The 26,598-nt window shown below is 39.5% G+C and overlaps 1 protein-coding gene across 1 annotated transcript in view; it reads right to left on the bottom strand.

Moving 5' to 3' along the window:
- ADCY2 (adenylate cyclase 2) overlaps positions 1-26,598 on the bottom strand; it is a 431,484-nt gene that overhangs the window by 116,698 nt on the left and 288,188 nt on the right. The window contains exons 5-10 of the mRNA XM_061187643.1: positions 21,736-21,884; positions 14,287-14,398; positions 9,692-9,819; positions 4,287-4,445; positions 3,350-3,482; positions 1,640-1,816 (exon numbers count right to left, since the gene is read on the bottom strand). Coding sequence (XP_061043626.1) covers positions 1,640-1,816; positions 3,350-3,482; positions 4,287-4,445; positions 9,692-9,819; positions 14,287-14,398; positions 21,736-21,884 — 858 coding nt within the window. The remainder of the gene's footprint in view (positions 1-1,639; positions 1,817-3,349; positions 3,483-4,286; positions 4,446-9,691; positions 9,820-14,286; positions 14,399-21,735; positions 21,885-26,598) is intronic.

Raw genomic sequence — 26,598 nt, 5'->3', positions numbered from 1 at the left:
CTGGATTTTTCCATCTGAAATCCCCTGACTTTCCCCGAGTATTTGTCCTCTCAGTTCATGGCATCATCATTCTTCTAGGGGTGCAGCCAAAAAAGTGTGGATTCATCCTTGATCCTCCTTTTCACACATATCCACTCCATCACCAAGTCTTATACGTTCCACTTTCAAATTATAACCTGAGTTTGCTTCTCACTGTTTCCATTACTAAAATCTTAGCATAAGAGGGCACCACCCTCCTCCCTCGGAACACTGCACTCTTGCTCCATTACCCAGAGCATTAATTGTACTATGCCCTCCCCTTGCGTAAGACCCTCTAACGACTTCCCATCACAATCAGAATAAATGATACACGATTACTTAGAGCCTGTCACCCTGATGACCTCCCCTTGCTTATTGCTGATGATGCTACAGCCACATCAGCCTCCTTTCTGCCCTCAAAGATGCCAATTCATTTCTATCTCAGGGCCACAGAATTTGATTTGCCACTGACTTCTCCCCTTCTCCGAGATGTCCCCCGCCGCCCCATCCAGAGTAGCCACACCATTCACTCCCAAAGACGATACTCCGTTTTCTCTTCATCATGGCCCTGAGCAGCGCCTGGAGTGATCTTGTTTGTTCATCTGAGTCCTACTTAGGGAGGGGTCTTGTGTCTCTCTCTTTCCAATAGAACGCAAACTCCTCTAGGACTTGCCCTGGTGGTCTCCCTTGTTGACTGCCTGATGGATCATGATCTTCTGTCAGATCATTTATTTTTCAGTTGAAACAGAACAAAGGAAGTTGAGAGAAGAGATGTAACTGAGACAAAACAAGAATGCTGAGGCCCTGCCTTTTGGGCTTGGGTGTGTGCTTGTGAAATGTCCACTTTTACCTGACAGCCTGGTATGTTTCTTTTTCTCGTCAGCTAATAAGAATTATGTAACATCCCATTTTCTTTCTTTACCTCAAATGCATCCCTAATACAATTAATGCCATTCTGCATGAAATTTTACTCAGAGATTGTTTTAAAATCTAACTATACCATTGGGATTATTCTAAGTGCTCAACTGTATTTACTTTTCTCTCCTCTCATGAGTTTTTCTATTGTCTATCTGCACTTCAGCTATCTTATTGAGACTGTCCCTGTTGTAAGGAGCACTGGGACTTTATTCTCTCTTGGAAGTAAGGATGATGTAAATAAGGATCTCCAACAATAGAATGTACATTGCTTCTGACACAGTCTGAACCTCTGGGTGATGAAGAGACAGTTTTAATGATGCCACTCAAATTCCAAGGACATCGTGCCTTCATTTGTTCTCTTATTAAGATGCTTGGGCTTTCTATCGTACTTCATAATAGCGGAAGCAAAACACAAACCAGGATTTAAAAAAAGAGTTCAGTTGCATTCAGTTGCTACTGTCAGTTGTAAATAACAATCTTGGGTAATAAAGTTATAATGCAAAATCACTCTAGGTTAAAACCCTTAGCAATGAGGGGTTGGTGCTCATTGATCACCTGATATCTGTAAGGAATATCTGAGAATGCCAATCTGAGAAGTCGGAGATGGTAAGCTTGCCTCATTACAGACAAAAGTTACTTTGGCAGGATATGCCTTTTGGGGAACTAGCTTTCGCCCAGCGCTAAGGGCATGGGGAGGGCGTACCGTGGTGCTGATCTTGCCGTTCTCCGTGGTCATGCTGTCTCTGTGATGCAGGTGTGCAAAGGGCTTGGCCGCCCCCCAGGACTCCAGGTACCGGGTCATGCGGACAGAAGCCCTCATCTTGGCTCCATCGAGGGTGGGTCGAGGTCTGAAGAGGTGCTGGGGGCTCCGTCGTTCTCCCTTGGGGTGAGAAACAAAGCATTACACCTGGCGGGGCACAGGTGCACAGCCTCCCGCCTTCCTGCTCTGCCCACCAAGAAGCTTCCCTTGAGTGAGCAGATTCCTCTGACATCATGCCCTTCACTTTCCTGGCTCCCACTCGCATTCCTTCAGTGACTGGTATTCAGTGCCACGAGCTGTTGGAGCCAAATGATTTTTTTTTTCAGACAACAAAACTTACCTGTAATTGAAACTTAAGGAAAAATAATAGCTATTTTAAGGGATGTTTTTATAAAGTTGATTCTTAGACAGAATATGCTGGTCTGTTTCAATGTGTTCTTGATGGTTGTGTTTTTTCCTAAAGAGACTGGGGGTTTTCTGATGCTAAATGGCCCCGAATATCGGTGTTTTGGTGTTCTTTGCCTGAACACGATGTTCTTTCTTTTTTTTTCTTTTTTCTTTTTTAATTGGGGGTATAGTTGCTTTACAATGTGGTGTTAGTTTCTGCTGTACAACGAAATGAATCAGCTATGAGTATACATCTATCCCCTCCCTCTTGGGCCTCCCTCCCACCCCCCCATCCTGCCCATCTAGGTCACCACAGAGCACAGAGCTGAACTCAGTGTTCTTTGTACACATTTTTTTAACCTCTTCCCTGTGCCGTCCCTGCCCCATCACCGCACAGTTCGTCCCGCTTGTCATACATCTGTCTCCAGATCAACCCTCTAGTCAGTTGGAAGTTTGTCTCTGAAGGTGAAACTGGGGTTTTAGGGAGGTTATTGTGAGTAAACATTAATAAACTTGATCTCCTTGATTTTACGATATTGGTTTTGACAATTCAGAGGTGTGTCTTGCTGCTCTCTGCGCTATTTACCAGCCTGCGATTTGGAGGGAGTTGACAGAAACCCTCAGAGCTTCAGTTTCTTCATCTGTAAATAGCAGTAGTACCCATTTGGCAGGAATTTGGGAAGGGTTAAAAGAGATGAGAGCTCTAAGCCCCTGCTCTGGCCTGACACGTGGTGTGAAGAGGGTTAGAGCCAGCAGCTGTCTGCATGCGATGAATGGTGTTTACTGTATCAAAGTTACCATGTCTGCACATAACGTACGCACACAAGTGTATACATGACATTTACTTGCCAATCTTCTAGAAGTTTCTTCTTTCCCTTTTTCTTGTATCTTCATCCTACTTTCTCTCATTAGATTTTTATCATCCAAAGCCCTGAGCAAAATCCTTATCTTTATTTAATTTTCTAACTGCCAGGCGGGGTCCATCATGGACTAACACACACATTGATCAACACTGACTGACCTATACAACCTTGTGATGCAGACAATACCCTTGTCATATAAACAAGCGATTCATTTCAACTGTTTCTTTAATATTTGAATCCATTGTTACAAAACACATACGCATTTAAAGTAGTTTTAGAGGCAAAGACTAGCGAAGAATTACACTAGTTCTTGACTAAAAACACTTTCCATATCAGTACTTTGCCCTTTTCACTTTTAATCATAGAAGTCATAGGCTAATTATAGACTCTTAACAATACTGACCTTGGGGTTGATTACAAAGTAGGTCTTCACCAAGTGCTGCTTTAAATATGGGTCTCTGATGTCACCATCTCCTTCCTCCACTTTATAAGCTCCATTCAAGTGTTCCAGGGTGACGGAAGAAATGTGAACACGTCTGAAATTCCATTTTAAAACCACAGTCAGGATATATAAGGAGGAACGTGCAAGAAGACTTTCTATTTATTTGGGATTTCAGAGAGAATTTCTTCTGCCCCAAGTGAAGGTAAGGTTATACGTTCTTAGTAAAATTGACTGTAATTAAGGTTCATAGCCTGTTAACCACTGCTTTGGAAAGATGCTCTCAGATGTCATGAGCTACTAATATTTGGAGCTTCTCTGCACTCACAGAAACCTGCATGGTGAATTATAGCAATTAAAACTCGACCATATCGAATTTTGGGGTATGAAGATATTTTTTTTTGAAATGCATGCCAAAGTCATTTTAGGAAGCGTGCTGATCTGTATAAAAGTATGGGCTTTCTTTCTCAATGCTTGTTCTCATGCTTCTCCAAATTACAGCACTTGCATCGAGATTCTCGTGTCATCTATCCAGATGGTACCATTTGCTTATTTCAATAGTACTGATTTCAGAAGTTACCAGTAATAGAGAAACGCCATGTATCTTCACTGACTTATAAACCATCTTTAACTTAGGTCTCTATTCATAAATATGCAAATAAGTAGAAGTCTGTAATTTAGGATCTGACATCCACAGTCTTTGACCACGGGTCCCAGGGGTGGTTGAATTGGGGCTTGAGAGTTCATGTCCATCGGGTTAATGGAAAAGGCCACTGGGCGTGAGTAACGTGATACTAACCAAGGCAACAGAAATCACTGAGCAGTCAGTTATTAACCTGTCGAGCTATCATTCCTGGCCCTGTAACCTGCTGGACGAGAGAAAGCCAATGTGCCGCCTTACCCGGGGACCCCTCCAGCTTCCATGTGGTTGGCCAGGGTAACGTCATGGGACCATACGTCGTACTGCCACTTCTGCAGCCCGATCACGCCGCAGAGGACGTTCCCAGAATGCACTCCCACGCGCATGTTGATGTCCACTCCAGTGGCGTCCCTCACTTTCCTAAAGGGAAGGAAAGTTACATCACCTTCCAGGACCAGCCTCTTCTTCCTTTAATTCCTGGCCAATTTTCTGGGCATTTTATCATTCAGAATGGCTCAGATTGTTGGAAATATTGTCATGAATTCTTCCTGTGGCAGAAGATTGCTGCTCCGAGGCAAGAGAAAGGGATTTTTCTTCGGTTACTACCAGACTAAACCACAAGCCAATGCTCTGGCCGGTAAAGCATCAGGATGGCAGGGGCCGTGATGCAGTATTTTGGTCGTAGTTTCTACTTTTTCAACCAATATGTATCAAGCACGTATCATGTGCTGACACCTCCTCAGAATTTTCATACTAGACTCGTGTGACATTGCCTTGTACTGTCAGAAACAATCTTAGATGCCATTTGCAATTCTAGTGCTTAGCATAACGTATGTCCCCAAGGAATATTTTCTGCTGATGAGACAATACGGCTTATTTGTGAGGCTAATAATGACTTTAGCCTGAATAGGAATTAAATAAAGTAACCACGAGATGAAAGCTTTTCAATTGTGCACATTCTTTAACAGAAAAGAGAAAAGAATACTCTTTAAGAAGCTTTAATAATGCATAAGGTATCATTAAAAAGAAACTAATTTAAAAAAATCATTTAAAAAATACTTTAGGACTCTGTTGCCAACTCATTGAAAGAGACAAATGAAGAACTTCCTTTAAGGGAAAAATAGCAATGCTTGGTGATGCTTATTTGTTTCTGCCAGTTAGATACATTTATCAATTAAAATTTTATTGTAAAAGAAGAATGCAGGAAGGTATCCCTAGTTACATGGAAAGAATCACCCCAAGAGGAAACGTGGAGGGAAGCAATGACACTGATTTCAACACAGCAAGTCGGAAGGGTTACCAGGTGTGGGATGCAGTAAAATGAACCTGAAACATCTCAAAATGACACAAGCATGCTTAAATGATGAAGTGACATCATCTGAGCATACTACTGATTAAAAGAAATGGGTCCATGATGTAAAAATAAATGACGTCCTGAAAAAAGAATATAGAAGGCTGTCTCTTTCCCCTCCCTTCCTCTCTACCGTCCTTACCTGTTCTCATTTTTTTATAAAAAAGACAACCTATTTGGGGTACTTTGCAAGTCATCCAAACCCTTCATTCCTGCTCCTGAGGAGCATCTACATGACATAGGAGGCTTGCCCTACCACTCTGTCTCCATCAGCACTGAGTGTGGACGGCTGCCCGGGCCCTGCCTGGTCCATCTCTCCGGGCCTTTGCTCACTATGGTTCCTCTCTGCTCCCCACTCCCCTGAGTGACCCCTCCTGACAGGGCCCAGGAGTCACAAGGCCAGTCTGTGATAGAAGTGACTGGTTAATGATTCGACTCTTTAAATGAACAATCTCCACATGCTTCATGTCTTTTTTAGAGAAATGAGTTGATCAAGGGTTCAGATGGCCTGACTGTCCAAACGTTTTAATGCATGTAGATGAAATCTGTGTGATCTATAGAAAAATGTTGCAATAATCCCTTACAGCTTGCAATAATAATAGACAATCTTTCTAATTTAAGAGGAGCCATAATCACTTACACAATCAGGGTCCTGAATATCACTGCCTTGATTAAGAACAGTTTACATTTTTCATGACAGGAAAAAAAAAGTCTCTTTAAGCGTTGGGAATATTCCAAAACTGCAGCTGACGTGCTTCTGCAGTGGTGACTTAGCTAACGGGGAACAAGGCTCAGGATAAATGTGGAGGTCCAAACTTGGAAGGAAAAACACAGGCAAACGTTCCTGGACCCATGTTGCTGGTTCCCACGAAAACTGGAGATAATCTGGCAAAATTCCAAGTGCCAAGTGTGTGCTTTCTCCTCACCAGCTTGAAAAACTAAAATTCCTGTATTCACGCTCATCTTATGGCTTAAGAAATGGGAATGGAAACGCTTGTCTTTGTATGTGAGAGAGAACAAAGAATTTCTGAAATGTGCTGAGGTATTCTCTCTTTTCCTGGCTTATATTGGGGGTGTAGCAAGACAACCTATTAGTATTATTTTTTATTGAAGTATGGTTGATTTACAATGTTGTGTTAATTTCTGCTGTACAGCAAAATGATTCATATATATATGTATATTCTTTTTTATATTCTTTTCTTTATGGTTTATCACAGGATATTGAATATAGTTCCCTGTGCTCTACAGTAGAACCTTGTTTATCCATCCTATATATAATAGTTTGCATCTGCTAATCCCAAACTCCCAATCCATCCCTCCCCCACTCTCCCTCCCCCTTGGCAACCACAAGTCTGTCCTCTATGTCTGTGAGTCTGTTTCTGTTTCATAGATAGGTTCATTTGTGTCATATTTTAGATTCCACATGTAAGTGATATCATGTGATATTTGTATTTCTCTTTCTGGCTTACTTCACTTAGTATGGTCATCTCTAAGTCCATCTATGTTGCTGCAAATGGCATTATTTCATTCATTTTTATCGCTAATATTCCATTGTATGTATGTACCACATCTTCTTTATCCATTCATCTGTCAATGAACATTTAGGTTGTTTCCATGTCTTGGCTATTGTGAATAGTGCTGCTACGAACACACGGGTGCATGTATCTTTTTGAATTGTAGTTTTGTCTGGATATATGCCCAGGAGTGGGATTGCTGGATCTTCTGGCAATTCTATTTTTAGTTTTTTGAGGAGCTTCCATACTGTTTCACACAGTGGTTGCACCAATTTACATTCCCACCAACAATGTAGGAGGGTTCCCTTTTCTCTACACCCTCTCCAGCATTTGTTATTTGTAGACTTTTTAATGATGGCCATTCTGACCAGTGTGAGGTGGTACTTCACTGTAGTTTTGATTTGCCTTTCTCTAATAATTAGTGATGTTGAGCATCTTTTCATGTGCCTATTGGCCATCTGTATGTCTTCTTTGGAGAAATGTCTATTTAGATCTTCTGCCCATTTTTCAATTGGGCTATAACAACCTATTACTGATCACTTTGTCAACTGTACATGAGCCGAACTGTTGATACATAGCAGAGGAAGAATTCAGAAGCCCTTGGTCAAGGAGTAGCTGATCATGGGGACACATGGCCATTAAGATATGAAACTTAAGTTTAGGTATAAGGAAGAGCTCTGGAAGGTCACTCAAATCTGCTGACATTACTGAGATGCTGGACACATAAGATATCACTGAGGCATCTATGATGAATGGATAAATAAAATGCAATACATACATACAATGGAATGTTATTCCATCATTAAAAGGAATGAAGTACAGATACATACCACAATATGAATAAACCTTGAAAACATTATATAAAGTGAAATAAGTCACACACAAAAGAACAAGTATTGTACAATTCCAGTTGCATGAAATATCTAGAACAGGCAAATTTATAGAGGCAGAAAGTAGAACAGAGGTTACTAGGGGCTGGGAGGAAGGGAATGGGGAGTTATTGCTTAGTGGCTACAGAGTTTCTGTTTGGGACAATGAAAAGGTTCTGGAAGTAGATAGTGGTGATGGTTGTATGACATTTTGAATGTATTTAATGCCGCTGAATTGTACACGTAAAAATGGTTCAAAGGGCAATATTTATGTTATGTATATTTAACCCCAACAAATAAATGTAACAACCAAAGAAGGTATTACTGATGACCTGACGACATGCCAATGGACAGAATGTAGGGAATCTTTTTCCTAAAGGCTCTTCAACATATTGGAATTACATAAACTTAACAGAACTGGAAAACAGTTGATTCCAAAGCAGAAATTAAGCTTTAGTAAAAGGGTGGATTGTTGAATCCAATGTGCTATTGATTCACATAATATCATCCTTCACAAAACCCAGTTATAGAACCCATTTCCCCTCATGTTTGAAACCAACACTGAGGTGGCCTCCGGGGGTGGGTTATACATTTGAGAAAATCTGTTAGTTCTACATTGATTAAATTCACTTTCATCTAGACCCACAGTGGCGTGAATAGTTAATGACTCTTGAAATAAAGTTGAAAAACTTTTTTTTTTTATGTCTCCGAGAAGACAAATGATTTACTTATGGGGAGAAGCAGGGGGACAGTTATTTCCCACACAATGTATTTCAGGTGGGAAGCTGGGGCGACACTGCCCACCCCCCTCCCATCTCGATTCTTCCTTCGATTCCTCTCGATTCCTTTGCCTCTCAATCCCTGACCGCCCCACAGTGGCCCCTGACAAAGGCTGAGCTAGTGGATCTGGACACTTAGGTCTGCGGACTCCGCTGCGGCTAGGGCTTCACCGTTCTTCCCTGGCCAGCACTGGAAACCCGCCGACAAACCTCTCAGTACATTTCGACGCACAATTAACACCACGGTGGGCTAAACACAGTGATACCTTGACTTGTTGCTTTCTCACTTAAGGTCCTATTTACTCTGACCCCGAGACAAGGAATTAGACCATCAGGCACATAGTTCCCATCCTGTTTAGACGAAAAATATGTGGAGGATAGGGGAAAAATCACTTGACCAAAAATAGGCAATTCCCCCCGCCCCCCCAAAAAAAACCCAAACTGAAATCCTTCAACGGCACAATCAGCAAATAAGAGCTTTTATCATTTATAAGAATACCCTGGCTTCTATGAAGGTACTTATAAAGAAGTATGCATTATGGTATGGGCAGTGAAAATTCACTTTTTACCTCACATTTTTACCCTGTACTTGTCAACTGTAATGATAACATTATTCTATGTAAGCAAATCATCTCTAGAATTACAATGAAAGAACCTATAGATACAAGGCAGAAAATTATTATGGATATAAACTGAAACTACATTCACAGAGCTGAGCGTGACTTAGATGGAGTAATTCTGGGCTGGATTTTTATATTCATTGCAGTCTGGTGGTAAAAACTACTTTCTCTCTTACAATTTACATGTACTTGTCAGAAATCAAGAGATGCTTAGAGTACAGACTTTTTCCTGAAGACTGGAGGAGACCTTTACATTTAAAAAAAAAACACTTTTGAAACAAACACAAAGGTCCCTTCCCATAGATTCTAACTCAGTGTTGCTGTAATCTAAGACTAATAATAACAATACAAAACACAGAAGGCTTACTTTGGACTTAGTTCTCACATGTTAATAAATGAGTCTATGCCCATTTATATTTAGATGTACAATCACGTATTTAGTTTCAGTAGACAGAAAAATAGGAATAGTTGTAAGAACTACAACTAAAACTTATCAAACAGTTAAAAAAGCTCTTACTAAGCATTACACTTACTTTATCGCTTCACACATATCCAGTCCCATTTTCACACAATTCTTGGCATGGTTAGGGAGAGAGATAGGGAGTCCGGAAACACAGTAGTAGCAGTCTCCTAGAATTTTTATTCTCATGCATTCATTCTCCTGAAAGAAGAAATCACAGAATTTCAGTTACATTAAGCACATATATAATGATTTTGATTTACCAAATATCACCAAGCGCTAGTTCTACTGACATTGCCACAGTGAATAGGGTTTGTGGGGAGAAAGAAATGAGAACTAGTTGAGTTTCCCTTAATTACCCATCAAGATTGAGCCACCCTCACCTGCATGCGCCTTTACCAAAGCAGGAAGAATCAGGGTAAGGGGTAGAAGGGGAAAGCTGAGAGAAAGTTCCGGAATGATTTACACTTAACACAGCAGAGGAGGGTAAAGATAGGACCATTCTCTTTAGTCTGAACAAATCCAAACATTGACAGTGAAATGAAACATTCTATGCAAAACAGAATCTTTCAGGATAGAAAATGGTAAGCAGAACTCAACTGGAATTAGAATTTTTGTCATTTCCTACTGCGCTCACGATTTTCCTCATTTCTTTTAAAGCTGAAGCAGATTCTTACCTGCAGACATGTAGCTTCCGATAAACGTCTCTACAATATAATAAGCCACCATTCAACATTGCCAAGTAATTTAAAACTTAATTCTGATCTGAGGTTAAACCGTTTTAATATAAAGTTAGACAAACTTATTATTTTTCTTGGCTGGATTGTATTTATATCATAATATTGAGATTAACTTCATTCATATGCATTAATCCTACATCCATTTCTAACCTTTTCAACTAGTTTATAGACTCTTCACTCAAATTTATAATAAATACATAAATAAACTAAGATGTACCAAACACAGATTTTTTTTTTTTGGCCACGCTGCGTGGCATGTGGGATCCTAGCTCCCCAATCAGGGATCAAACCTGTGCAGTGGGAGCCTGGAGTCTTAACCACTGGACCACCAGGGAAATCCCAGATTTTTTTTCTTCTTAACACTTGCACAGGCTTATGTATAAAACGAACAAATTTGAAATAATAAAATGAACATAAGATCATTTTGTTCTTAAGTATGTGTTAGGTTTACTGAAGATTTTGCAGATTTCTTTCCCTGTCTCATAGAGAGCTGTGTACTTTCATGCTTATCTATAGTGTTATAGATGGCGTGTTAGTAATTCCTGATAACAATATTTTAAATAATAAAAAGGCAAAACATCATTTATTAATAAGGCTTCTCTCCTATACTTCCTAAATATGTATCCTGTGTCTAGAAAACAGTAAGATTAAGAACAGTGAATTCTTGGCACGCTTATCAATGATCAGTTGACTGTATATGCATGGGTTTATTTCTAGTCTCTCTATTCTGCTCCATTGGTCTGTATGTCTGTCTTTAATACCAGTATCAGACTGTTTTGATTGCTGTAGCTTTGCAATGTATTTTGAAATCAGGAAGCACGATGCCTCCAGCTTTGCTTTTCTTGCTCAAAATTGCTTTGGATATTTGGTGTCTCTTGTGGTTCTATATGAATTTTAGGATTTTTTTTTTCTATTTCTGTAAAAACTACCATTGGGATTTTGATAGGGATTGCATTGAATCTGTAGATGGTTTTGGGTACTATTTTAACAATATTAATTCTTTCAACCCATGAACACGGAATGTCTTTCTACTTATTTGTGTCTCTTTATATTTCTTTCATCAATATTTTATAGTTTTTGGTGTATAAGTCATTCACCTACTTAGTTAAGTCTATTTCCTAAGTATTTTATTATTTTTGATGATAATGTAAATGTGTTTTCTTGATTTCCTTTTGAGATACTTCATTGTATAGAAATACAACTGATTATTGTACATTGACTTTGTATCCTGCAACTTTACTGAGTTTATTTATTAGTTCTAACAGATTTCTGTGGACTCTTTAGGGTTTTCTACATATAAGGTCATATCATCTACAAACAGCGATAATTTTACTTCTCTTTTGAGTTGGATGTCTTTTATTTCTTTTTCTTGCCTAACTGCTGCGTCAGGAACTTCCAGCACTATGTTGAACAGAACTGGTGAGAGTAGGTATCCTTGTCTTGTGCCCAATCGTAGAAGAAAAGCTTTCAGTTTGTCACTGTTGAGTATGATGTTCACTGTGGGTTTTTCATATACGGCTTTATTGTGTTGAGGTAAGTTCCTTCTTATTAGTTGAGAGTTTTTAATCATAAAAGCGTGTTTAATTTTGTCAAATGCCTTTTCTGCATCAATTGATTGAGACGATCATATGATTTTTACCCTTCATTCTGTTAATGTGGTATATCCCATCAATTGATTTGCGATGCTATCCAACTTGCATCCCAGGGATAAATCCCAGTTGGTCATGGTATATGATCTTTTTAAAGTGCTTGTTAAGTGAAATAAGCCAGATACAGAATGACAAATACTACATGATACCACTTGTATGAGGAATCTAAATTGCTCAAACACAGAAGCAGAATATAGCATGGTGGTTTCCAGGCCTGGGAGAGGGGAAAATGGGGAGGTGTTGGTCAAAGGGCACAAAGTTTCAGTTATGCATGATGAATAGGTCTTAGAGATCTACTGTACAGCATAGTTGTCTATAGTTAATAATATTATATTGCATAACTAAACATTGGCTAAGAAGGTAGATCTTATGTTAAGTGTTTTAATCACAAAATAATAATGATGATAATGATAAATTAAAAGGGCAAGAGGAAAATTTTGTAGGTGATAGATGTTTATGGCATAGATTGTAGTGATGGTTTCAAGGGTGTATCCCTAAGCTCAGTAAGTTGTATGTATGTGAAATATGTACAGCTTTCTGTACATATTTTTCTGTACATATAATTTCCAATTATACCTCATTAAAGTGGATAAAAACTAACAGTGAATGAGCAGTGATGTTGAGTTCCTTAACTTAATGTGCTTTATGTAGTATTCCCTCAATGGACTGAACTATCTGTTTGCTTACAATGCTCACCAACTCCATGTTTTGAACTATGAGCCATGAACTGATATCCAAAGCATGCTGCCCCTGTGACCAGCAATGGATGGACCAAGCTATCCTAGGCCAGTCTCTGATATTGCCTGGACGTTCCTTTGTTACAATGATTGGAGAGGAGCAGGGATTCACACCGAGTACCTCCCTTATGAGTTATAAATTGTGTCCTCCTCAGATTCACATGTTGAAATCCTAACCCCTGGTACCTGTGAATGTGACATTATTTGGCCATAGGGTCATTGTAGATGTAATTAGTTAAGATGAGGTCATATAGGAGTAGGGTGGGCCCCTAATCAGTTTGACTGGTGTCCATATAGAGAGAAGTAATTTGGACACAGAGCCTTGCATATGGGGAAAATGCCATGTAAACACTGGAGCTTTGTTGTTATCAGCCAAGATTAGGATGTTTCTTCCTACTGTGACCAGGTAGTGCAACAAAAATGACCTTTTACTGACTCAAACTTTCAAGACGTTTTCTAAAGATGAGGCCCCCTCTACCCCAAACTCAACCTCTTCCTTTGGTTTGGTAAAGGAAGGAAACAGAGCTATACTCTTAGTGATTTTTTTAGAATTCCCAATGAGATCTGTCATGGTCAGTTGGGCAACATAAGACACCTCATGGAAAGCTTGACCCAAGAGTGACTCTGTGAACATCTGCAAGCCAGATTTATGCCTAGGAGGCTTGGCTGGAATGTTCTTTATTGTTTAAAAGTGAGCAAAATCTCACCTATTGTTTTCAAAATCTCACCATGAACTAAACTTAGAACCAACTCTTCCTTATGTAAAGAATGCATTTTAATAAGCATAATAATGTATTTTTGTTGGGAACAATTCAGAGACAAAATTAAGCTGACCAGAAACATTTTATGAGACAGAAGTAGAGGGCTAGCAGGAAAGAAAAAAAATTATCAATATTCCCACCAGAAACCTTAATAGTTCCAATAAATAAGTCTAGAATAAGGTCTAGTATGGTTTTAGATCACTTGTCATCATTTCTTTGTGAAACTTCCCACAAATGAGCATATGAATGACAAATACTGAACTTACATCTCTGCAAGTGGCACAAGGGTCAGTGGGTAAAAAGGGGACAACAGTCAATAAAGGGCTTAGGAAGAAGGGATGGATCCTATTTTAGGGATTTTCCCAGGATGCCGCTTAACACTGTGAATATGTAATAGTTATAACCGGAGAGGAAATCATGTTTCCAACTCCTTGACATCGAAATGCCTAAAAAGAGAATCTTAGAACAGCACCGTAGAGAGAGATGTGCAAATCAAATCTCGTCATCTTGAATGTATTTATTGTATGTGTGCTGAGTTATATATAAGCAGAAGTTTTAAAAGTAGATGAAAACATATGCTAATTATATGCTATGACATCTCTCATTCCCAGTGTAGGTTTGAGATTTATCAGGGATCGATGGCAAATAAATCCAACAAATCTACAAACAACATTCCTAAAGGATGCTTTTATGAAGAGGTAAAAAATTGATAAGGGACCAGAGAAAAAGTAAGCCCAAATTTTATATATCCTCAAAATAGAAGGCAATCACTAATACTCACCTTTGCAATTTGATCAAATTTTCCAAAGAGTTCGTTCAGCATGTGGACCAGTTCTCCTGGGGAGCAGTCACTGGCCAGACGGGTGAACCCAACAATGTCCGCATAGAGGATACTGTGGGAACAAACCAATGGGTGCCATATTTGCAAGTTGATATTCGTTAAGAAAGTAAGGGTAGTTTTTCCCATTAAAAGAGTATAAGTTTTTACATTTTATATTTTTGAAAAATGTCATTTCCCTGGGTATGGAATATGTAAACATTTTGCTAAACCTTCCCATTAAATTTTTTTTTTTGATGTTAAATTTTTATAATTAAATCGTTGATGAAAAAGTCATGTGATGCACTTTGTCTATTCTAGTCCGTTTTTACTGCTCACCTTTCTTCTCTCAGGGCCAGCCCCTCCCCGCCTCTCTCATTTATGTGGTCTTCATCCTGACAGTACATTACAGTGTCATAATTCTGATATCAAAGGAGTATGCTTCTATTTGAATCGTTACATGATTTTATATTATAAGGATTCCTATGTAGAAGAAGCAAAATAATAAAAGTCAAATCCTGTTTTTATTGATTCAAAGAAAAAATTCTGGCTTCCTTACTACCTGCCAGGAGAGCAGATACAGAACATCTTTCTAAAGCTCAGAGTTTGGTTTGGGGGATGCATGAAACAAATAAGGACACCAACCAATGTCCAATTACAGTGATAATAAGTGCTATAAAACAGCAGAGTGCTGTAAGACAGAACAGTGGAGGTGGTGAAGAGTCAGGGAAAGTCGCTTAGGAAATGACGGTACAGCTTCCCTTCATGGGATGTACAGGCTGGGAGGGCAAATGTGAGATTCCTTAGAGTTGTGTACGTGTTTAGCTAACCTTGATGGGTCAGGATAGAGAAACTACAGCACCACTGTGTACATTACAACTTTACCTACACAATAACGTGTTTCTGTTTTGTGTAAAGGACTAATAAAGAAGCCTAAAATTCTGGATTCAGGTAGTGAATATGGTATGGTTTAAGATGGACCATGAAACAAAAATAACTGCCAATTCACAAAATTTTATGAAACATAAAATTACCATACATAGGATCCAGCAATTCGACTCTTAGGTATATACCCAAAAGAGCTGAAAGCAGGAACTCAAACAGATATTCGTATACCCATGTTCACAGCAGTATTATTCATAAAATGAAACAAATGTCTATTGACATTTAAAGAAATGGATGGATGAAACCGTGGTGTATAATACAGTGGAATATTATTCAGTCTTTAAAAGAAATGAAATTCTGACACATGCCACAACTTGGATGAACCTTGAAGACATTAAATTGAGTGAAATAAGCCAGACTCAAAAGGACAAATATTATATGGTTTCACTTATATGAAGTACTTAGACTAGCCCAACCATAGAGACAGAGAGTAGCATGGTGGCTGCCAGAGTCTGGGGATGGGGGAATTGCTGTTTAGTGGGTATGGAGCTTCAGTTTGGGATGAAAAAAAAGTTCTGGACATGGATGTTGGTGATGGTTGCAGAACAACATGAATGTATTTAATGACACTGCACTGTACAATTTAAAATGGTTAAAATTGTAAATGCTATGTATATTTTACCACAATTAAAAAAAAAAAAGTGTGGCAGCCGTCAGCCTGGTCCCAGGCAGAACATGGCTTGATCTCTGCTGCTGGCCACACCCTGCTCCTCATGCAAAGTACAAGGCTTGTGGCTTCACCTTGGAGGAGAGACTTGCTCCTCTGATGATGGACAGAAGCAGGGGGAGACCTCTGGTCCAGGGAAATCAGGGCTGCTGGGGCTTTTGTGCTCTCCATTCAGATGGTGCCATAAAACCATCCCTGCTTCTCCTGTGCTCTCCTGCAGAGGCAGGGACCCACAGATGCTGAGCCATGGTCCAAGAGGAGGCATTACTCTCACTCAGAGGAAGATGCCCGATCCAGGCAGCATGGGAGGGAGAACGTGAGAATGAGCGGTTGACTCTACTTCTTGTTGACAACCTCCACAGTGTTTCCTGTGTCAAGACATGTAGTGGGTGAAGGAGCCCAAGATGGGCTGAATGTACAGGTCTGAAGCTGGCCCTGTGGTTACTGGGCAGGAAGATGCAGACTGTATACGAGTAACTGGGACACAATGTACAAACGGTTATGGAAGAGGAGGCGCAGGGCACTGCGGGGGTCACACAGGAAGGAAACCCGACCTAGACTCGGATCACATCACCACTTGAGAAAGACCATTCTGGTGGCAGCAACCTGGAGGTGGGCAGGTCAGTTAGAATCATATCCGGTACATCCCGGAGAGCCCTGTGGAAGGTCCATAAGTGGGGGAAATGGGGAGAACTGGACAGAGAGGGGAGATTTGTAGGAAGGAGAATGAATCAGGCTTTGTTAGGGATTAGATGTTGTGGGAAGTGTCTAGGAAAAGGAAGTGTTGAGATAAAGACCGGTTTCTGGCTGAGTACTGGGGCTGTACCTAGTGTACAAATCAAATCAAGCTTGCAGGATAAGTTGACTAGTTCCACTTTGTTTGGGTTGAGTCTGAGGGTGGTGTCAGTGGGAGACCCAAGAGGAAGACCATTAGGTAGATGCTTATGGAAAACTATGGTTGAGGTCTGTGTCTTAGCAGCATATAGATGGTCATTAAGTCCTGGGCGAGAGCTGGAGAGAACAGAGGAGTTAGGAGAGCCCTGGAAATGCTTTCATTTACAGAAGAGTCTAGATTTAGGGACGAGAAAACAATAAAGAAGACTGCAGGGAGAAAACAAAGGGGAAACAATGGCATGGAAACCCAAGGATGTAGAATTACTTAAGTGCAAAGACAAGGTGAATGGGACCAAGCATAACCATGTGGTCAATGAGATAAGATGCAGAGGAAGTCATATTCAGATTTGGGAACAAGACAGCTGGTGGTGAATGTAGGAAAAATGAGTTCTGTGACATGGGGGAGGTTAATGCCAGAGGGTGGTGATTTGAGGAAGGAGAGAAAATAAGGAAGTCTAGTTAGAGAGTGGAAAATTGTTCTAGAATCTGGGCTATGAAATTCATGGAGGTAATTTCAGAGTTGGAGGGTGGCACTGGATTCAGGGATTTATGTTTGTTTTCAAAGACATGATGGGTTTGTGAATGTTTCAGCACTAGTGGGAGGGATTCAGAGGAAGACAATGATTCAGAAGGCAACTGGTAGTTGCTACCTTCACATCTATAAATTCTTCTTCTTCTACACTTCCTCCTCATCCTACTTATTACTATTATTATTATTGTTATTATATCAGTTAGTAAAGAGCTAGTCAATGTTATTAACAGAGAATAAATATTTCATTAAATGAATCATCAAAGCAAAACTAAAAGTTATCAACAGATCTTTTTGGTCTATAAACCTAATAATTCTCATTAAAAAACACCCTCAGGTATTGACTGAACTACCAGCATTAGCCAGGTATTGTATCTGCTTCTTTGTTTATTATACCTGTCCTGTTTCAGGAGGAAAAGGCCGTATGTTTTCATATTTCCTTTAAAATTAATTGGTACTCCATGCCATTGAAGCCTTTGCATTTTTAAGTTTTAAGAATTTAAGTTGCTTTAGGATCCCAAATATGTTTTATGAATTTAAATTTAATTTAACACTGCAAACATATTCTACACAATCTCTGAAGACAGTTGAAGCTGCTTCACCAATCCTTTGCCTTAGATAAGTGTGTTAATCAGCTTTCAAGATGGCCCCAGTGATCCTCACCTCCCAGTACTCACACTCTTGTACTGTCCCTTTCCATAATGGGTAGGGCTGACTTGTGTAACCAATAGGATACTGCAGAAATGACCTTCCAAGGTTAGATCATAAAAGATATTGCAGCTTCCACCTGGATCCCTCCCTCTGGGGAAGCAAGCGGCCATGTTGTGAGGATACTCAAGCAACCTGTGAAGAGGCCCAATGATGAGGAACTGAGGCCTCCAGCCAACAGGAAGTTAACCTGTCCACCAGGTGGGAAGTCACATTGGGAACAGATTGCCCAGCAGCCTGCAGCCTCATGGGAAAGTCTATGCCAAAACCACCTGGGTAAGCTGCTCCCAAACTCCAACCCACAGATGTTGTGAGATGTTTATTGTTCTTTTTTTTTTTAATTAGGTTATTTGTATTTTTATTGTTGAGCTGTAAAAGTTCTTTATATATTCTGGATTCAAGTCCCTTATCAGATATATTATTGCAAATATTTTCTCCCATTCTATGGGTTGTTTTTTTTTTTTTATGGTTCTTTTTTTTTCTTTTGAAGTATAGCTGATTTACAATGTTGTGTTAATTTCTTCTATACAGCAAAATGATTCAGTTATACATATATATATATTCTTTTTCATATTTCTTTCCATATGGTTTGTCATAGGATATTGAATATAGTTCCCTGTGCTATACAGTAGGACCTTGTTGTTTATCCATTCTATGTATAATAGCTTGCCTCTGCTAATCCCAAACTCCCAGTCCTTCCCTCTTCCAACCCCCTTCTCCTTAACAATCACAAGTCTGTTCTCTATGTCTGTGAGTCTGTTTTTGTTTCATAGATATGTTGATTTGTATTGCATTTTAGATTCTACATGTAAGTGATAGCATATGACAGTTGTCTTTCTCTGTCTGACTTACCTCACTTAATGATAATCTCTAGGTCCATCCATGTTGCACAAATGGCATTATTTCATTTTTTATGGCTAAGTAATATTCCATTGTATATATGTACCACATCTTCTTTATCCATTCATCTGTCAATGGACATTTAGATTGCTTCCATGTCTTGGTAAATGGTGCTGCAGTGAACATTAGGGTGCATGTATCTTTCTGAATTGTGGTTTTCTCCAGATATATGCCCAGGAGTCAGATAGCTGGATTATATGGTAGCTCTATTTTTAGTTTTTTGAGGAACCTCCATACTGTTTTCCATAGTGACTGCACCAATTTACATTCCTATCAACAATGTAAGAGGGTTCCCTTTTCTCCACATCATCTCCAGCATTTGTTATTTGTAGACTTTTTGATGATGACCATTCTGATTGGTGTGTTTATTGTTCTTTAAAGCCACTAAGTTTTGGGGTAATTTGTTACACAGAAACTGATAACTAATACAGATATTATGCAGACCATTATCAACTGCTTGAGATTGGTTGTGTCTTCAGTCATTTTTACAGGTCTATTGTTCCCGGATTATATCACAGCTACTTAAAGATAGTCTGTGATCCTATTTAGATACAGACACATTTATCCTTACACATTTTGAATACCAATAAGTGACATAAAAATATTTCTGGAGATGGAAGGGGCATTGCTGATTTTCATACAGTTAAGGCTGGAAAGAGCAATTTCTACTATAGTATGTCTTGTCAGACACCATAAATGTTTTTTCTTTAATTATGTAGGTAAAATGCTTAAAAACCTAAAGGCAGTCTAGTGTTTTAAATAATTTTATTCCTTTTATTTTGGCTGCATTGGGTCTTCGTTGCTGTGTGCAGGCTTTCTCTAGTTGCAGTGAGTGGGGGCTACTCTTTGCTGTGGTGCGCGGGCTTCTCATTGCGGTGGCTTCTCTTGTTGCAGAGCATGGGCTCTAGGCACGCGGGCTTCAGTAATTGCAGCACGTGGGCTCAGTAGTTGCCGCATGTGGGCCCTAGAGTGCGTGGGCTTCAGTAGTTGCGGCGCGTGGGCTCAGTAATTGTGGCGTCCGGGCTCTAGGATGCACGGGCTTCAGTAGTTGTGGTGCACGGGCTCAGTAGCTGTGGCTCACGGGCTCAGTAGTTGTGGTGCACGGGCTTAGTTGCTCCGCAGCGTGTGGGATCTTCCCGGACCAGGGCTCGAACCTGTGTCCCCTGCATTGGCAGGAGGATTCTTAACCACTGCGCCACCAAGGAAGTCCAGTTTTACTCCTTAACATGTATGAATGTTCTCTGTCTGTGTGTGTGTGTATATATATATATATATATATATATATATATACACGTGTATATATATATATATATATATATATATATACAAACACACATAAATATATGCATATATATACATACATATATATATGTATATATACACACATAGCTCTTTCCTATTATTCCAAGGAAAAAAAAAGGTGGGGACTATAAAAAAATTTACTCCTGATTCCTCATTTATTCAATGTTTTTTCCTTAGTTCCTACTTGATATGCAACTTTTTTTCTGTTATCTCCCTTTCAATGTGCATTTCTCATTGTATATTAGCTCTTTGTGTGCTTGGGCCATACCTTTTTCTAAAATCATGTGTTAAAATGCGATTTGTCTTAGCAATACATAAATTAAGCTACAGTTAAATTTGTTTCTTAATAAACTCCAAAAATCCTTGACCTGAAGTAACCAGACAGAAGGCTGCATCATGCAATGGAAAAGGTCTGGACTTGAAGGCAAACAGCCCTATTACAATTCTAGATGATTCTAAACACACTTTAGTTTGTGTTTGTGGTTGTTGTTATTGAACTATTGAATGGGGTGGGGGGTGGTGAGTAACCCTGACAACTAAAGGAATAACATAATGAGTGAGGCATGCACAGGTTACTAATTGAGATAACCCAGCCAGAATAGCAAGCACCACTGCAATGTAATCGAATGGATGAAAGGACAGCCCCCAGAGAAGTGGTATCAGGAACGAGTGGGCATGGAGAACAGTGAGGACCAGGGTGCCCACATCTGGAGGGGTCCCACACCACTGTAGCTGGAGATGTGTGGGGAGCACAGGAGGGAGAACCCTCTCCAGACTGAAGTGAGGACCTGCTCAGCTCCTCTCTAGAGCTCAGGGGAGAAGAGGTCCTATACCATCCTCCTTCCTGACCACAATCCCATGTTAGTTTTCCAGTTACTGGGAGTCCAGGAATGGCTCCCTGGGAAGCATGGATGGCTGTGCCACTCTTGGAAAAGCAGTAACTTTCATTATAATTTAATTAAGGTGCATGTTGGTCCCCTGTGATGCTGGGTACCAGCCATACCCCAGAAACCCATCATTCCTGATTGACAGCAGAACATCCAGCTTCCCTGGAAAGTGCTGGATTCCCAAGGCTCTGCCCTTGCCGAGTCCACCTTGAGGAACCAGTCCTTGTGCCTAGAGCCCATGACTCTTTAATCTTACTGATACTGAGTTCTGGGTTTCAGGGACACAGTGAGATCTGACCAAGGAGTTCCCAGAATAAGGGCCCCATTGTCCACTTCTCTCCCTTTTGTAATTGATGGTCACAAAATGCAATAAGTAGAGGAACCCATTTTCTTATCTTAATGTGAAGGCCCAAGAGGCAGCACATGGGTAGGTGGAGTGATATTTACTCTACACGCAAAGATAAACAGTTCCAAAGGACACATGAAACTGTAAGATTATGGGCTCCCAGTTAAATATGTCCCCCACCTGGCATACAGGCTCCCCAGCCTTGCTGAGGAAGGAGAACAGAGCAGCAGCATACCTGACGTTGGTGTGCCGCTTGACGTACAGGTTGTGAAAGTTGTTGGTGTTTTCCATTTGGCCGGCTTTGGGGCCCTGCAGCCTCTGGATGATCTCGGCTTTCATCTCCATGGCTATGTGCGCTGGCAGCAGGGACAGCAGAAGCCGCTCCTGAAACCAGGTGTGGAAGGAAGACCAAGAGATGTCACACAACCAAGGTCACAGCCAAGTACCATCTGAAATCAATACTGATTTGTAGTGGGGCTAATTTGAGGACTCTTTACAAGTTAAAATACAGATTCTAGAAATACATATTGAAAAAAATATAAAATTTTCTAAGGTCAGAGTGTGTTATTATATTCTTCATTATTTATTGAGTTCTAAGCATGTGTTTTTCAGTATGGAGAATAAAGGAAGGCATAGTTATTTCCCTGAGGATATTATTTATCTATTTTGACTTTAAAGTAGTGAAGCAGAAATAATATTAAAATGCCAGAAACCAGTGGTCAGTCTAAGATAGAAAACACTCATTTTCACCTGCTTGTTCATTTGAGAGATAAAGTACAAGCTTTATTGGACTTTTGAAAGTCAGCCAATATTCCACATTTCCTAAGTCAGAGTCACATATTTTCAAATATTTCATTTCCTCTGTGGTGACCATCCAATCCTCTTTAGTGCTTCTAAACTATTATAAAGACAGAGTCAGAAATATTAGTTTCTGAAAAAGACATCACCTATGAGAAACTATAGGTGGGACACAAAGAAATGATAACATACGAGATTTTCTTGTATTTTTAGTCTTTAAATTCAGTATTTGTGGTACACAATAGCATGCAATATTACACATACTTTAATCTGTATTTATTATAGTTAGAGTGGCACCTTTTCCAATCTCTTCAAGGAAACAATGCAATTTTTTTTTTTTTGAGAAAAAGTGTCATAGATGGCAATCTTTGCAAGTTGATATTCATCCTTGAGTGTTTTAAACATTAATCTATTACAGAAAACACCATATTCTTCAGGCATTGTGGATTTAGCTAGTGGCATTCGGTGTGTATAAACAAACATTTGTTGAATGCCACATTTTCTCCTTCTTCCACATTGTCTCTTTTTTTCTTTAAAAAAATTTCTTTTTGGTGGACAAAGTGGTGAGAGAGTAGAGGAAGGGGTGGGGAAGCTGGGCTTTGCTCACAGATTCACTGGTCCAGGTGTCTGTCCCCTGGGCCCACCCACAGTGCACATCGCTTTGGGGCTGTTGGGAACTTTCACCAAGGGAGCAGAGGGTAGGCCAGGAGTGCATCTTGATGAAGATGAAATGACCCTCACCACAGCCCATCCCCAGTCTGATCCAGGAAAAGACAGGTGCAAAGTCAACAGGAGACTCAGCGTGTGCCTGTGTGAGGTCTCAGTGCATGGTAGGGAGCGTTTCTCTATGAACTGGCATAACCGAGTGTTGACTGTTTGTTCATTCCTTCTGTCCTTCATTAACCCAATCAGAAAACATCCATCACTGCCTATTAAATGCCAGACCCCTTCATAAGCACTAATGGTAAATGCAAAGACGAAGGGGACAGTGTCCCTAATACCATGCTGTTCATGATCCAGGAAGGGGCCCACCCACGGTGCATAGCTGTTAGATGAGGCTAGAAAGACAGGCTGGTATTTGGAGGAAGCCACGTGCCTGGGATCTGGGAAAAAAGGGGTAGCTAACAGACGAGGAGCACCTGCTATGCACCACATGCTCCCAGGAGCCATCTTCACGTGAACCAACTGAATCAAAACAACAGCACATTCTGACTGGTATTGTTACCAACCTCCTTGCAACAGAGGCAAAAAGAAGCAGTTAGATAAAGGGCAGGGAGCTGACACTTGTCATAACACTTGTCACACACCAAAGGGAATTTTATTGGTACTTAGGAAAGTAAGAGAACACTTTTTATTTAATAATCAACTTTTTACTTTTTTGTTAAATTCCCCTTGATGTTTCCATTTAAATTAAGAAATGAAATGGAGAAATCAAAATTTTCTAACAAGGTAAATGTCCATATATACATCTGGGGAAATATAAATTAATATTAACTGTACAAAATAATGAGGTTAATGTCTGGTGTGGTCTAAAATATAACAGAATGAAATGCACAATGACAATAACACAAAAGATGAAATGGGAGTCAATGGAATAAAAATGTTTTGAGGTCCTAGAATTGTGTGAGAAGTGGCAAAAGAAAGCAATTTATGTTAGACTGTAGTAAGTCAAGAATGGATGCAATTTCCACATCAGCAACAAAAAGTTTGAAAAAATGTATGACTAACAGGCTAACAGAGAAAATGGGAAAGAAATCCTTGATTAATCCAAAATAAATCAATAAAGAAGAATCAAAGAAAACTAAAAACAGGTAGGGCAATTAGAAGATAAATCATAAAATGACAGTTATTAGCCTGTTGTGTCAGAAATTATATTAAATGTAAATGGACTAAATATTCCAATTAACTGACTAATACTGTCAGATTGGACTGAAAAAAGACAAAATGTAACTGTAAACTACTCACAATAAACACATCTTAAATATAAGAATACAGAACTATCAGAAATAAAAAAAGATACACCAAAAAGAGATAAATTATAAAAACCTTAATGAAAAAAAAAAGCAGTATAGCTATACCAATATCAGAAAAATACTGTAGATATTCCAGTCTTAGGGTAAAAGATTGACAAGTCCACAAATTTTTTTTTGGTGAGGGAAATACGACTAGATTTTATTGTGGACATTGGCAATATAACCCCTTATGTGGTACCTTCCACTCAAAGAGACTGGTGGTGTGAAGGGCAGTGAACTGGGGGGCTTGTCTATTGCTTTATTTCTTAATTCCTGCAGGAATTCCTGGAAAGTAGCATTTTCTCTGTAGTTATTTGTTCAATGAATGAAGGATCTGCTGTGCATTTTATCTGGAGCACAATAAAGAAAAATCTAATTTCAAAGCCTCTGTTCTTTGTTGGTACTACTTATGTGGAGACCTGGGTAGACAGTGCTTATGATTTAAAATCAGATTAATGACCCCCCTTTTTTTTTAAACATCTTTATTGGAGTATAATTGCTTTACAATGGTGTGTTAATTTCTGCTTTATAACAAAGTGAATCAGTTATACATATACATATGTCCCTATATCTCTTCCCTCTTGCATCTCCCTCCCTCCCACCCTCCCTATCTCACCCCTCTAGGTGGTCACAAAGCAGAGAGTTGATCTCCCTGTGCTATGAGGCTGCTTCCCACTAGCTATCTATTTTACGTTTGGTAGTGTATATATGTCCATGCCACTCTCTCACTTTGTCCCAGCTTACCCTTCCCCTTCCCTGTATCCTCAAGTTCATTCTCTAGTAGGTCTGTGTCTTTATTCCCGTCTTGCCCCTAGGTTCTTCATGACAATTTTTTTTTTTTTTAGATTCCATATATATGTGTTAGCATATGGTATTTGTTTTTCTCTTTCTGACTTACTTCACTCTGTATGACAGACCGTAGGTCCATCCACCTCACTACAAATAACTCAATTTCGTTTCTTTTTATGGCTGAGTAATATTCCATTGTATATATGTGCCACACCTTCTTTACCCATTCACCTGTCGATGGACACTTAGGTTGCTTGCATGTCCTGGATATTGTAAATAGTGCTGCAATGAACATTGTGGTACATGACTCTTTTTGAATTATGGTTTTCTTAGGGTATATGCCCAGTAGTGGGATTGCTGGGTCATATGGTAGTTCTATTTTAGTTTTTTAAGGAACCTCCATACTGTTCTCCATAGTGGCTGTATCATTGTACATTCCCACTAACAGTGCAAGAGGGTTCCCTTTTCTCCACACCCTCTCCAGCATTTGTTGTTTGTAGATTTTTTGATGATGGCCATTCTGACTGCTGTGAGATGATATCTCATTGTAGTTTTGATTTGCATTTCTCTAATAATTAATGATGTTGAGCATTCTTTCATGTGTTTGTTGGCAAGCTGTATATCTTCTTCTTTGGAGAAATGTCTATTTAGGTCTTCTGCCCATTTGTGGATTGGGTTGTTTGTTTTTTTGATATTGAGCTGCATGAGCTACTTGTAAATTTTGGAGATTAATCCTTTGTCAGTTGCTTCATTTGCAAATATTTTCTCCCATTCTGAGGGTTGACTTTTCATCTTGTTTATGGTTTTCTTTGCTGTGCAAAAGCTTTTAAGTTTCATTAGGTCCCATTTGTTTATTTTTGTTTTTATTTCCATTTCTCTAGGAGGTGGGTCAAAAAGGATCTTGCTGTGATTTATGTCATAGAGTGTTCTGCCTATGTTTTCCTCTAAGAGTTTGATAGTGTCTGGCCTTACATTTAGGTCTTTAATCCATTTTGAGTCTATTATTGTGTATGGTGTTAGGGAGTGTTCTAATTTCATTCTTTTACATGTAGCTGTCCAGTTTTCCCAGCACCACTTATTGAAGAGGCTGTCTTTTCTCCATTGTATATTCTTGCATCCTTTATCAAAGATAAGGTGACCATATGTGCGTGGGTTTATCTCTGGGCTTTCTATCCTGTTCCATTGATCTATATTTCTGTTTTTGTGCCAGTACCATACTGTCTTGATTACTGTAGCTTTGTAGTATAGTCTGAAGTCAGGGAGCCTAACTCCTCCAGCTCCGCTTTTCTTTCTCAAGATTGCTTTGGCTATTCGGGGTGTTTTGTGTTTACATACAAATTGTGAAATTTTGTGTTCTAGTTCTGTGAAAAATACCAGTGGTAGTTTGATAGGGATTGCATTGAATCTGTAGATTTCTTTGGGTAGTAGAGTCATTTTCACCATGTTGATTCTTCCAATCCAAAAACATGGTATATCTCTCCATCTATTTGTATCATCTT

This window comes from Eubalaena glacialis, chromosome 4 (genome assembly GCF_028564815.1).
Source record: "Eubalaena glacialis isolate mEubGla1 chromosome 4, mEubGla1.1.hap2.+ XY, whole genome shotgun sequence".
In the NCBI taxonomy this organism is placed as follows: Eukaryota; Metazoa; Chordata; class Mammalia; order Artiodactyla; family Balaenidae; genus Eubalaena; species Eubalaena glacialis.
This window is presented reverse-complemented; position numbering and strand designations above follow the sequence as displayed.